General features: G+C 32.8%; 1 protein-coding gene across 1 annotated transcript in view; it reads left to right on the top strand.

The window, feature by feature from the left end:
* The window catches only part of LOC106616006 (probable G-protein coupled receptor B0563.6), an 82,750-nt gene extending 69,807 nt beyond the window's left edge, over positions 1 to 12,943 (top strand). The window contains exons 5-11 of the mRNA XM_014232450.3: positions 10,919 to 11,068; positions 11,126 to 11,219; positions 11,283 to 11,436; positions 11,499 to 11,694; positions 11,790 to 11,884; positions 11,954 to 12,106; positions 12,713 to 12,943. Of these exons, the coding sequence (XP_014087925.1) occupies positions 10,919 to 11,068; positions 11,126 to 11,219; positions 11,283 to 11,436; positions 11,499 to 11,694; positions 11,790 to 11,884; positions 11,954 to 12,106; positions 12,713 to 12,829 (959 nt within the window). The 3' untranslated portion in view covers positions 12,830 to 12,943. The remainder of the gene's footprint in view (positions 1 to 10,918; positions 11,069 to 11,125; positions 11,220 to 11,282; positions 11,437 to 11,498; positions 11,695 to 11,789; positions 11,885 to 11,953; positions 12,107 to 12,712) is intronic.
* Positions 12,944 to 13,878: the final 935 nt, after the last annotated feature.

Below are 13,878 nucleotides of genomic sequence, written 5' to 3'. Positions count from 1 at the left end.
TATAACATATTATTACATCCTTTCGATGAACCTAACCTAAGATAATACGTCGTAGCGTGAATTCTTCTCTAGAATATTATCTAGTATTACTTCCCAACACCTCTAAGCGTTCTAGTTGTTCTTTTGTAACACCCTTTATACACGTGCTCTCCCATAGTGCTAGTATTGTTAGGACTTAGTGCTTATAAGCTGCATATTCGCACATTTCACTCTCTTTGTAATAATTGGTACCTTTTGTTCGGTGCCAATGGTGCAGGGTATAACGGAAATTCCCACGAAGATGTTTTGATTAATGAATCGTATATGCCAATGTGTAAGCATGAATCGTTGTGCTCCACTTCCAGGTATATGTGACACCCATTCCAGCACTTTAATTGGCGCACTCAACTGGATTTGAATTCTAATGTTGAGAGTGTATTCTATATGTAAAATATACAAGTATTTATTTCATTTAAGGATTTGTGTTAAGTCGTTGCAGGTGTTGTACTACGCTGTTTGCTAGCGATATTTAATCATATTAAAGGAGAGCTCTAATTTGACTGGGCCTGAGGTCGTTGAACTTTAGCGTGTAATGAAATAATTTATGAAGTGAATTAATTTCATTTTAAGTGTAGTCGTAAATTTTCTTGTCGTAAATCTCGGTTCCAATATTTTGTAAAAGTAGCTTGGTAAAGAATTGTCAGGTGTTGCAAATGTTACGATGACTTTTACACTCAAATGTAGTCTTGTTAAATTCTGCCAATCGCTTCTGGTATTTAATTTTTAACGACATTGAATCCTTTTAAGCAGATTATTTTAAATAATTTGACAATTTTAGCTAAGGTTTGGCATTGACAATTTAAAACAAGGAAAAACGTTTACTTTGATTTCACCGAAGCTATAAAACTCTTCATAAATAAAAAAGTTTTCCTACAAGAACTAGATTTTGATTGATCGGTTGTTATGGCAGCTATATGTTATAGTGTCCCGATCTTTAGTAATATCATTGCTTTGGGCAATAGTTTATGTCGAATTTCGTGAAGATTTTTAAATAAGGTAGGAACTAACTAAAATAACCACTTAAAAAAAGAAAACTGTCTTCATTGTTTGTGCCTTGTGTATAAAATATAACGAATTGAAAGTATCATGCAAATTTTTTAATTTTTATTAAGAGCTTCTCGATATTTCAATCTTAATTTCCTTATAATTAAATTTACAGAAACATGGTAACCTACATATTTTTGATAATTAGATTTTAAACAGCGAATTTCAAATATTTAGAAGTGATCGACTGAACAGAATCGATCTCTATCTCATCTGAAGATGTTCTTGTTCCGGAACCGACTCATTTGAATTACAATTTATTTAACCCAACTTATATATCACCCCATTCGGACTTATCTTATATATGCAGCATGCTTCTTTAATAAATTGTGCTACCTCGATGGTAAATAATGCAGTTTCAATAATCGGTTTAGGAGATTTTAATTTACCGTGTGCTTCGTGGAAAGCTTTCGATGACTATATCGCACAGATTTGCAATCGGTCATGTTTACCAACCAAATTAATTTGATTCCGAATAAATTTGGTAAATGCTTAGATTTAGTATACGTTGTTCCGTTATTCAGAGTAATCTTCTTGTTCTACCAGAGGACTCGTAACATCCTGCTTTGAAAATATCTGTCGAAATCATAAGCAATGTATGGAATAGTAATCATCAAACTTCTAGCTTCTGTACACGGATTAACACCATAGTCTAGAGCAAGTTTTTAACTATTTTGATTTGGGAGTTAATATGGTTAATATTTTAGTCTCCATATTGATACCATAGCCTTGAAAGCAAAGCTGTACTCAGTGTTTTTAAACGTTGGTCTAAAGAATTTAGAGATCCGCATATTACTAGAACACTTGTTACAACTTTGATTAGACTTATATTGGAATATGGCTCTGCTGTATGGAACTCTAGCTACCAAATCCATTCGGACAAGTTAGAATCTGTTCAAAAACAATTCTTACTTTTCGCCTTAGGGCATTTCCGATGGGATTCTAGGTTAAGTCTACCTCCATACACTAGTAGTTTAAAACTTATTAATCTACCTACACTTTCTAGTCGTAGGGAAATGCTTGGCATAATATTCTTAGTGAAAATCTTGAATGGAACAGTTTGCAGTTCTTTTCTCCTGTCTGAAATTAAATTGAATATCTCGGTTCGCTTTTCGAGGTAGTTTAGACTTTTACGGTTAAAATCCTGTATGATCCATGATTTTAATTCTCATTGCAGCACATTTGACTTATCAGACTCTCTTTTCAAAATTAACAAGACTTTATTGTTGCTCTTAATAAATAAAAATGTTACAATTTATTATATTTTAACCATAAATCTTAGCTGTTGAAGTTTTTGTTTCTGTAGCACGGTTGGTCGAGAGGAGGGTAATCGTTGGGTTATTATTATTATATTTCTACATAAAATGTTTTCTATTTTTGATATAGCATAAAAAGCTCAGACAAATATTTTGAAGTAGTATATATGTTTTCACTCATTCCATTCCATACTGCAGATTTTAGAACCCCCCTTGAATAGAAACAAATATAATCTTAGTAACGCATGTGAGATTTATACATGTATGTAGCAGTATGTACAAATATGTATATCATTCGGTCATAAGTCACAACAACTATTCATCAATTCACCCTTTCACACTGAAACAATTTCTCAATTCGCATGAATTGTCAAAAATAATTTCCAAACAAACTTCTCATTTTTATTATTATTTATTGCATTCAATAAATCGTGCGAAAATACTTGCTACATTCACAAATATGTGATTGCTTGTATGTAAATTTAGGTTTTCGTACATTGTACCGATTTAAATGTGAAACAATCATTGGACGTCAGCCAAGCGTTTCAAGTTTGGAGGTTAAATCGAATGGGTGTTTACAAAAATACTTGTATGGTAGTTAAAACGGAATGTGGAAAGGTTTGTTTTTATGTACCGTTATTTTGCTAATGTACGTATACCATCTGATCAAAGTTGATACGGACTGAGATTCGATATATATATTTTTTTCTAGATTAAATGCAATATTTTTTATGTTTTTGTAAAGTTTGATCTATATCTGTCAGTTGAACAACGAGTTTGCTTGAAATTTTATGTTTTCAATAGAATCACGGCTACTGAACCGTTGAAAATGTTGCAGAAGCGTTTTAGAGAGTCTACTTTATCAAGAACACAGTTATTTAGTGACTCAGAGCATTCAGTGAAGATCATTAAGTCAGCGAAAACTTCTATCCATGTCAGTTAATGAAACAGTGATTGAAAATTATCGTGTTGGCATCAGATTGTTAGTAGAGCATCTTAACATATCTTATGGATCGACTCAACACCATTACTGGTGACGAGACTTGGGTTTATGAATATGATGGCCAAACTATTCAACAATTTAAAGAATGGCGCCCCAAAAATTAATCCAAGGTGTTTAGATAGAAGCTTGAGGATCATCAGTTATCCGAACGAAAAAATTAAGGCTTGTTTTCACTGTTTTAACCTACGTCATTTATTTCAGGGCACACCAATACTAATATGAAACTATAGTTTAGTTAGTTAACAAAATTTTTCTGTCTCCACAACTAACCACATAGGGCTAGAAATCGATACCAAAGTGAACTCGAAAAGGAACATTGAAGAACGAATAAATATAGCTTATATGGCCTATTGCAACTACAAGAGAATACTTAGCAGGAACTGGGTCCTTAAACCAAATATAATTATATGAATGTCTACGGCCGGCATTAGACCAACTCCGACATACATATGCAGCAGTGATTTGGTGGTCAGCTTTTAAGAAACAGTATAATATAAAGAAATTAAGTGAAGCAGCCTGTGCAGGGGTCAGCGTAGCTATTAAGTCATGTCCGACTGGTGGGCTTAATATGCTCCTCTACCAACTGCTCATAGACGTCTTCATTCGGAGAATATCAGCATGTTCTGCAATAAGAATTAAGAAGTTACGTTGCTGAAACCGAAAGGGATATGGATATACATATCCTGAATCAGCTAAATTTTCATTCCACCAAGAATGGAGTTCAATAATCACTTTCTAGTGAAGATGTGAATGGAGAAAGGTTTAGTAAGAGAGTAGGATCTATCTATACCGACGGGGCCATGCTCCAAGAATCCTGATAACTCCCTTTCTATTAGCGTGCTAAACTCAGCCAGTATCTGCCAAGCGGAAGTACCAGACATATTGTAGAAAAAGCATGTGGAGCTCTATTGAATAGCTACGAGAAGATGCAAAACAGCAACCATATACACGGCATTACCGGTCTTGACGCCAAAGATTAATTCCAGTATATACTAGAAGCTTTAAGCTCACTAACAGGTCGTCTATTTGTCTATAATATGCGGATATGGCCTAAGTATACCAAGACTATAAACTAGGGACTTATTAAATGGGTCCAAGATATATATATACAGAGTTACCACTATTATAAAGGGGCACTGATCACTTGGGGGCAAGCGCTAAAAATGAGTATGCTTTATAACAATATTTTCTGCGGCTGCACGCTAGAAGGGAACAAGAAAACAGTTTTCCACTTTCTCTGTGAGTGCCCAGCTTTATCACAAATCCGTCATAGAACACTTAGCATTCATCAGGCACCAAACATTGAATGGCTGTCTACAAAAAGCATAATGGATATAAGCAGTTTCATTGAGAGCACTAAATGGTTTGAAAGCGACAATAAAACGAGATAGTAAGAACATAAAGGACTGGGGAGACTGCACTTCTACCTACTTACCTACCTACAACATAATTATCCAGCTATTAGTGTCAGTTTAGAGTGGACCCTTATTATGTCCTCTTTGCCACCACATCGATCACACCACAACATATACATATGTAATACGATGTTGGTCAGAAGAGGAATGCTGCTTGGTTTCCGTAAAGTCAATCAATCACTACAGGAAGTCGCCCTTCACAATACTACTAATTAAGATTTATTATCTAATTTCTATCAATTAATTTTGATTATTATATCAATATGTATATTTATTCTTAAATATATTTATAAAATATTAAACAGCAAATTTGTTGCATGTAAATATTTTTAAAATCAATGCCTGCCCATATATTGATAAAATTTTCTAATTACAGTTATTATATTTCGTAAAAATTTTCCCATTTATTTTTACATCAAAACCAACAAAAGTGGCCACGCATTTAATTACGCTAATTAAATGTGGCTAAAAGTAGATTTGACCAATGAAGGGCACACAGCCGACCCAACGTCTGACCCAGTAAAAGCAATTTATTTAGTAAAATCCCAAATTTAATGGCATAATTTTTAATAGTAGCTGTGTGCGAAGGCTTCACACTCCAACCACACCAGCAAAGGTTCGGGCTTTTTATTCGCACATAATAATAAAATGTTGCAAAATCAGCGACGTCGTGCGTCCACCACTGGTTTGCTGAGTATTTACAAAATGGCTAAATGGAAATATTAAAATCCCATAACGCTAAATCATTTCGCATTAACGCGTGATGCAGTGTGGGTGAGTGGATGAGGCGCTAAAGGTTTAGCCATTGAATAATGCCACATGACTCTACATATTATATTTATTAAATATTGTGAAGCTTTGCTTTAGTGAAAAATAGATATTCTCATTGAGCAGCTTCTATTTCATGTTCTCGTTATATTGTATGTATGTTCCATGACAGCAATTATTTGTGCAATATTTCTCTCCTTAAATGACAATTTTTGCTTCTGAAATAAATACATTTCAGCGCAAATATTTAATCACAATTAATGATAATCAAATTAATAAAACATCACTACGTGGAAAAAGTTCAGCCACTTTGCATACAGTTTTTCCGTTGTTGAATACACTTAATTGACTAATTGGCTGGAATTGAGTGTGGCATGAATGGTGTTTGCTTAATTTGTACACTTTTTTTTTCGAACACAAATTAGCAAACATTTAAATTTGATTAAATCTGTAATTTGACAATTTTACGATTTAAAAACTAAGTGATCGGAGGTAGTGTTGATTGTGTGTTGACTGGAGGAGGAGCTTTAGCTTATTATGATATTTGTCATTTATGTAAAACATTTATTGTTAGCTTCGTTAATAGCGCGACAATAAGGATGTTATCTACTCTATATATTTTTTATTGAGACATTTTCCATATTGATGCTATAAATGTGAGTCATACAATCAAATATGGAGCCTTAAAAAACTAGGTGCAACATATTTCGGAATATAATAAACTGTAGGAAATAATTATATATGGTGTATAGCGCAAAGAAAAGTTTGAACCGATTACATTAATTTGAATGAAAGTTTCAGCTATGTCTCTTGGTTTGCCGAAGGTATGTCTGCTGAGATGTTTGAGCCTCAATCTTGCAAAGGCTGGATGATGGAAAAGAAAGTACCTGGGTACGGTAAACACAGAATGACAAAAAAAAGTATATTACCACGCTTTTTAATACAAATCTTCATTCTCGCCTTTAAAATGGGCTCCGGATCCTCATTTGTTATAAACCTCGATTGGGTGCATTAAGCGAAAATCGGTGTTTTTTTTGGTTTAGGGTCCTCAGCTTTACGACCTCTATTTGACATCGATTTTGTAAAAGATTCAGGTTTTTTAGTACGACTGTAGCACTAACACGCTTCATACTTAAAAAATTTACCAAAATGTGTTGAGTTCATTCATACGAGATGTTAAGATCCTCCGCTATTTCTTTGCTGCAAACGAGAATATTTTAAATTTTTTTATGCTATCGTCATTAACTGACGTGGATGGACAAGTCATGAGGCTGACTTCATGACCTTCAATAAATACCTTGCGCCACACCCACTCGGCAATATTTTTAATGATTCCGTAGCCGTGATTCCATTGGAAACACAAAAATTCAGCAAACTTTTTGTTAATTTTTTGTCTCAAGGTAAAAATCGTCAGAAAAACTTTTCGCGTCGTAAATGAACAGTTGCCAAACACACACTAATTGACATGTAGAGATCACACTTCGCACGAAAAAAAAAGTTAGCACCAATCTAGCAAAATTGTATCGTTTTGCAAAGGCAGTTTAAATGGTCCGGTCCGGATCATATTTGATCTTGAGTGTATCAAGGATTTTACCTTCAACTAATTGTTGTTAAAGGAATAGAAGCGGTCAGAATTTTTAAAAAATCATTTTTTTTTTTATTTTTTTTTCTTAATGTACCTATACTTAAGAATACACACAGAAAATTTCATATCGTTCCAGTGAATGTTTTCGAAGTTACACGCACATTTGAAAAGGCGTTTCAGAGTGCTTGGAAGTACAAGGCAAAACTTTAAATGCGATTTTCTCAAAACTATGTTTTTTGAACTGGTGACAACTGCAACTCGAAAACCGCTAAGTAGATTTTAATGAAATGTATACACCGTTTAGAATGCATAACAAACTCGGGGCTGATTGGAGGATTTCGAGAATTTCGATTTTTTAAGACTAATTAACTGTTGATTTTTTCCCAAAAGTCTAGAAAAAATTTTCTGAGGCCGCTATTTTGTTAATTTTTGAAAAAAAATAAAAAATATTCGATCAGGCCCAGGATTATCTATTTATAAAACTAATTTTTTTCATCCGATCGATTTTAGCAGAATCTCTCAGGACTTATGATTGTCACCGCAAGGTTCTTGTTTTGCTATAACTTTGGAAGTTAAAGTTTTTTTTTTTTTTAATTTTCGTTCAAACTAAAATATTGTATAATAATGCCATATTACTAGTTTTGAAAAATAACATGATTTAGTAGCAAAAAAAATTACTGAAAATTCTCATTCTCAATTTGAAAGGTGAACATATTAAATTTATATTAGCAGATTCTTAGCGTTCTACAGTTACACACCGCTTTCATACTACCTAGTATGTAAGGTGCTCAATTCTATTTAAAACCAAGTAAGAAAGAGCTAAGATTACACCTAAATCGAACATTCTCCACTCTTGCAACTTCCAAGGATCGAAGCCGGGAAACACCTTCAGATGTTGGAAAAACTTTATATTAAACTAGGGAAAGTACCGACGTGATGTGTTCATTTAAGGCAACAGTAACACTATAGTTGCGTTACAAAGTGGCACCTATAAAGCCCTTTCTTACCATCTAGGCTTATGAATTATTCAGGGAGTTATAGCACGTTTAGTAGTTTTTAATATAACGGCTATACAGGAAGCGGATGTAGTTATTAACTGATATTACTCATTTTTACATAATTTGAAGAGGTGCTTATCCTCAGCAAGTGTGGTTTATATAGCTTAAGCGGTTTGAAAGATATCTAGATTAAACCATTTAGAAGGCGGGGCCATGCCCACTTTTTAAAGAGTTTTATCTCACAGGTGTCTCTGGCTACTAAGATCTCCTGTACCAAATATCCGTTTTTTATCTTAATTCAGTATTTAGTTATGGCACTTTATATGTTTTTTTTAATAGCATTTTTTGGGCGTGTCAATGGACCGATTCCACCCATCTGCAATACCAGTCTCCTTTGTGTGCGAAGTTTCATCACAAAATCTCAATTTTTACTCAAGTTATCGCTTGCATGGACCGTCACTCGGAATTCAACTCGTCGTTTATACATATATACAATATATAATACATATTATACATAACTCGATTTCTGTTCTCTATTATATTTTGTAGCAACATGTTGCAAAAGTATAAATATACATAACACAAAGCTCAATTACTTTACACATATGAAATAAGTGTTGCATACCACACACCTGTAACGACTATATTATCTTCTCTGTTACATTTGCTTACCCGCCCATTTCGTTCACTTAACTTGAAAGGTTATAAAGTTTGTGCGCAAAATACAACAAAAGAAGAGGCCATGAAAGTTGTACGTAAATTTACGAATACTTGGAACGAACTGTAGCTGCAATAAACAGCCGGCAGACAATGCAGCATCAACACAACAAAAAAGTGCAACGACGTCATGAAGGAGACTACGAAGTTGTGAGAATAAGCTCCCTAACATATGCAACATGTCTGCGAAAAAATTATTGTTCTTTCCTTTAGTTTCTTATGTTATCTAGCCTATGGAAGATTAGAGTTTGCACAATACAGTCAGCCATGTGCCACATGTGTCGATGTGTTTTTGCTGCTTACACCCTGAACAGGGTTTAATAAGTTTGCTATGATGTTTGTAACAGCCAAAAGGAATCGTCGGAGACATTTTGAAGTATATACATATCTAACTGATCAGTCCATCTGTATATAAGGATATATTTTAAAGATATCAATCTGAAATTTTTCACACCCTCTTTTCTCATCAAGGAACTGCTTATTTGTTGAAACCGCCTATATCGGACAATTATAGCATATAACGCCCATACAATTGACCGATTTAACTTAAGTCCTTGTATGGAAAACTGTTTTATTTGACAAGGTATCTTTAAGAAATTTGGCTGGGATTTTTGAAATAAAGATCTTTTTGCACCCTTTAATGCTTTAAAAAATACCCTGTGAAGGGTATTGAAACATCGATGGAGCCGAAGTAAACGGTTTTTTTTTTTTGCTTCGTCTTTGCTTAGTGTATATTCATGTGGGAATCTGTGAATATTGATGTTTCTTTAGAATGCGTCGAGATTTTTACTGTAATTGCCAGAAATTCCATCATCAATCAAGTAAGAAATGTTACAAGCTATATAAGATTTATACGTGTGCTACAAAGTTTGCAACAGCTCAGTCGTTCGTTGACGCTTATAGGAAAAATGAACTTATTCTGACATGTGTGTTGATTTTCGCTTTCCATGTATGTATAAAAAAAAACAATTTTTTTATTTTATAAGGAAAATACTTGGACATCAATATATATAGTATTTAAGTTAACAGTATTTTTTCCGTAGTATCTAACAAAAATCAATTATTCCTAAAAATACCTTTCTTTCAAATCTTTTACTTACAGTAAACTTTCCTACAAGGTCTTACTTATATCTAAATATATGGGTTTTTGTATTTGACTTGCACTACAAGTATTTTCTTATACAAGTATATGTGAGTTTTCACATTTCCATTGCTTATTGTGTTTGCATGCAACAAACACAAGGCACTAAGGCATCCAAGCCTAATAAAAGATACAATAAATTACAGGCCTCCTGGTATTAAGCAGTCATATTGAAGTCAGAAACTTTCGCTCTGTCTTCTATGTCGGCTGATTTACATTGATCAAGGAAACGAGTGACAAAGCATAAGTCTAAATAGCATTACAAATTCTTCCTTATCCTTTAACCTTATAATTCTTCCTTATGACAGTGCAGCACTATTCATTTTCTACATAAGACATAAGCAGCTCATGGGTTCCGATTAGGACAGTAACATTAATTGAAAATATGAAAAAATTTTAACTTCGGTTACCCTTCACAACTACAAAATATTCCTTACAAGAACTGCGGTTTTTTGGCAGCTATATGCTATAGTGATCCGATCTGTACAATTTCTTCGGATATTACATAATTGTTTCAATCAATAATCCGTGCTGAATTTCATGAAGATATCTCATCAAATTACAAGGTCTTTCATACAAGCACTTGATTCCAAGCGTTCTTTTTTTATGACAGCTATATGCTATAGTGATCCGATCTGAACAATTTCTTCGGAAATTACAATGACTTCATTTTGATCGATTTTTTATATCGGCGGTTTTGACAAATGATCAGCCTATTGGGAGAAAACAGACAGACAGACGAACATGGTTAAATCCACTTCCGACGCTTCCTTTTGGAGAAGAGTATAATTAATTGAAAACCATCTAGATTTTATATCAGCATATACAGCGTGTAATATTTGATCTTTTTTTTATCTATAATACTTTTGTATCTGTAATATTTGGTTATAATATAAAACATCTCTGTAATCGCTCTATTATCAGTTATTAATAAAAAATATTCGAATTACAGCCTATTCTACTGCAGCACTATTAGCCATCGTATTCGCCATACCCTTCGGTATGCGCATGCTGGTGCATAAAGATCGCGGACGTTGGGAAGAATTCGGACCCGCCTTCTATACAGCACATCTGGAGCTTTTTCTCGGTAACGGTTGCCTAGGTAAGACGCTATCTAATTCAAAATGTCACTGGAACTCAAATTTATAAACATGTGCAGGTGTGGGTGTAATGATGCTGCTAGTGCTAACCATTGAAAGATATGTCTCCGTGTGTCATCCAGGGTTTTCACGTCCCGTCATGGGACCACCTGGGTGAGTTAAATGCTTTGCTATAGCCAAATGTTTGCATTTGTAAATAATTACTGTAATTTCTAGAATTGTTGTGTTCCTAACCACTCTCGTCACTTTCATCATTTACACGCCAAGCGTGTTTCGTGGCGTCCTAGTCAAGTGTATATTACACTCAGATGGCAACTATGTTTACTTTCGACGTGATAATAATGAATTCCTAAAGACGCTTTTTTACTCGGTAAATGCGAAAATCGAAAATTATTGTAACAATTTAAAAATATTTGCTAATTCTTTTTATAGGTCTACAAAGTAATGCTCGAGGTGATATTCAAACTAATACCAACTGTATTAATCGCTGGATTAAATATGCGCATTATGTTGGTGTATCGAAAAACTTGTCAACGACGGCGTGAGATGCTAATTTCACGCTCGAACTGTGTACGCGATGAGGATCCAAGAAAATTCGCCGAAGAACGAAGGTTATTCTTATTGCTAGGTAAGTCATAAATACAATGGGTCTAACAAACATAAAAATGAGGTATTAAGTTAGAGCAAAAAATTATCAGCGCTGACCCTTTCATGTCGTTTTAGGTAGTACATCAATATTGTTCCTCGTTTGCGTGTCCCCTATGGCCATTGTACATATGACGATTGCTTCCGAAGTATTGCCGAACTTTTCATTTCAGGTGTGTACTTAGTAGCTGGTACCAAACAATATAAATTTCTAAATCAATTAATTTGCTTTTTTTTTGCAGGTGTTTCGAGCATTGGCCAATTTGATGGAACTCACAAACTATTCTATAACATTCTACATATATTGCTTATTCAGTGAAGATTTTCGAAATACGCTGATACGCACCATCAAATGGCCTTGGGTTAGAACGAAAATGTGTCATCATGTCGATGAGGTGGGTTAAAATATTAAATAAAATTCACTATTAGTAATAACTGCTTCGGTAATGTTTTTATAATTCTTATGACTTCAAGTAGGCCAGGCATTAATAGTATTTGTGGCAATTATTTTGAAAAATCCATATCATTTCAATTTTGGTTACGAAGGACTTATGTAAATATGTGAATGGTTATGTACATATGTATACAGTTCCTCAGTTTTTGAGATATCGATCTGCAATTTCGCACCAGTCCTTTTCTCATCAAGAAGCTACTCATGTGTCGGAACGGTCGATAATGAACCACTATAGCATATAGCTGCGATAAAAACTGAACGATCGGAATAAAGTGCTTGCATGGAAAACTTTTTCATTTGACGAGTTTTCTTCAAGAAATTTGGCTTGGACTATTGCAAAAGGCAATGATGCACTCTTCGAAGAAATTGTTCAGATTGAGTCACTATAGCATATAGCTACCTTACAAACTGAACGATGAAAGTTATTGTAAGGAATCTTTTGTATTTGTGAATGGTATTAATATAAACAATTTTTCTTGTTTTTTAAGTAATTAAAGTATTTGAGATATAAACTATAAATTATTAATGTCATTATTTCAACTTACAGATTTCAAATGCAAGAGCAACACCCTTAATGCATTTCAACAAAATAGCATTACGGAATCACCATATAACGACGACATCGGGGGTGTGTACCGGCATGGGGCGATCAAGTAGCATTTGATTTGTTATTTGCATAGCATTGTAATAAAAAATAATTATATGCATATAGATATACATATATATATGGTAACTCAAATATCGAATGTAATTATGATAATTCCTATTTAAATTGAAGCATAAGTAAATAATTCAGAATGTAGAAATAAATTTTGAACAATTAAATATTAGAAATATTTACCTATTATATACATATTTAAATAAAGATAAATAATGTGTTTATTAAATTTCTTATAAATAAGTAAATAATTGTACAGAACTAATTAATACTGATGTCACTAGCTTAAAAATTATATTGATTAGGCATTTATTTTTTGTTAATATTTCAACGCGCAGCGTAAATTAGCTGTTATTCATAGAAGTGTAATTAATAATTACTAATTATCAAATTAACTTTTTCTTATCATAATCTGTGTTCATATTATGCGAAAAATATTTAAATATGACAGTTAATTAAAAAACGCTTAGCATTTAGAAATATTTAAAGAATTAAGAAATATATTAATAAGATAATATATATATAAGATATACAAATATACAATTATTATGTTAAACATGCTACTCATTTTTGTTGATAGTAAATTTATGTAAATAATAAATAGTTGTTATTTTAATAATTAATAAAGTTAAAATAGTATGTAGTAACATATGTATATTTGAAAACTAAAATTGCTCATGCGAAAACAGGCATAATTTGGAAGAAAATTATAAAAAAAGTAACCTAATATACAAAATAGGTGCTGCTCGATTTATTTGAAAAAAAAAAAATATTATTATGTTGGGTTTACACATATCATTTTTTATGCATAGAAGTACCGAAATCTTTTTAAGAAAATTACAAGGAAATTTTTCGAAAAAAAAATTAATTCATTTTAATTTAATGATATTTTATTTTTTAAAAAGTAATTTTGAACTTAAAATTTCAAAAACTGATGTAACGCAATTAGTTAAAAATTATATAATTTTTTTTTTATTATTTATTAACTAAATTCTTAAAACAACCATTTAATATATAAATAAATCGGCCGAATATGAAGTGAGATCCAACATATT

The sequence above is a fragment of the Bactrocera oleae genome, chromosome 5 (assembly GCF_042242935.1).
Source record: "Bactrocera oleae isolate idBacOlea1 chromosome 5, idBacOlea1, whole genome shotgun sequence".
NCBI classification, from domain to species: domain Eukaryota; kingdom Metazoa; phylum Arthropoda; class Insecta; order Diptera; family Tephritidae; genus Bactrocera; species Bactrocera oleae.
The sequence above is the reverse complement of the archived record's forward strand: the minus strand, read 5'-3'. Positions and strand labels throughout refer to the sequence as shown.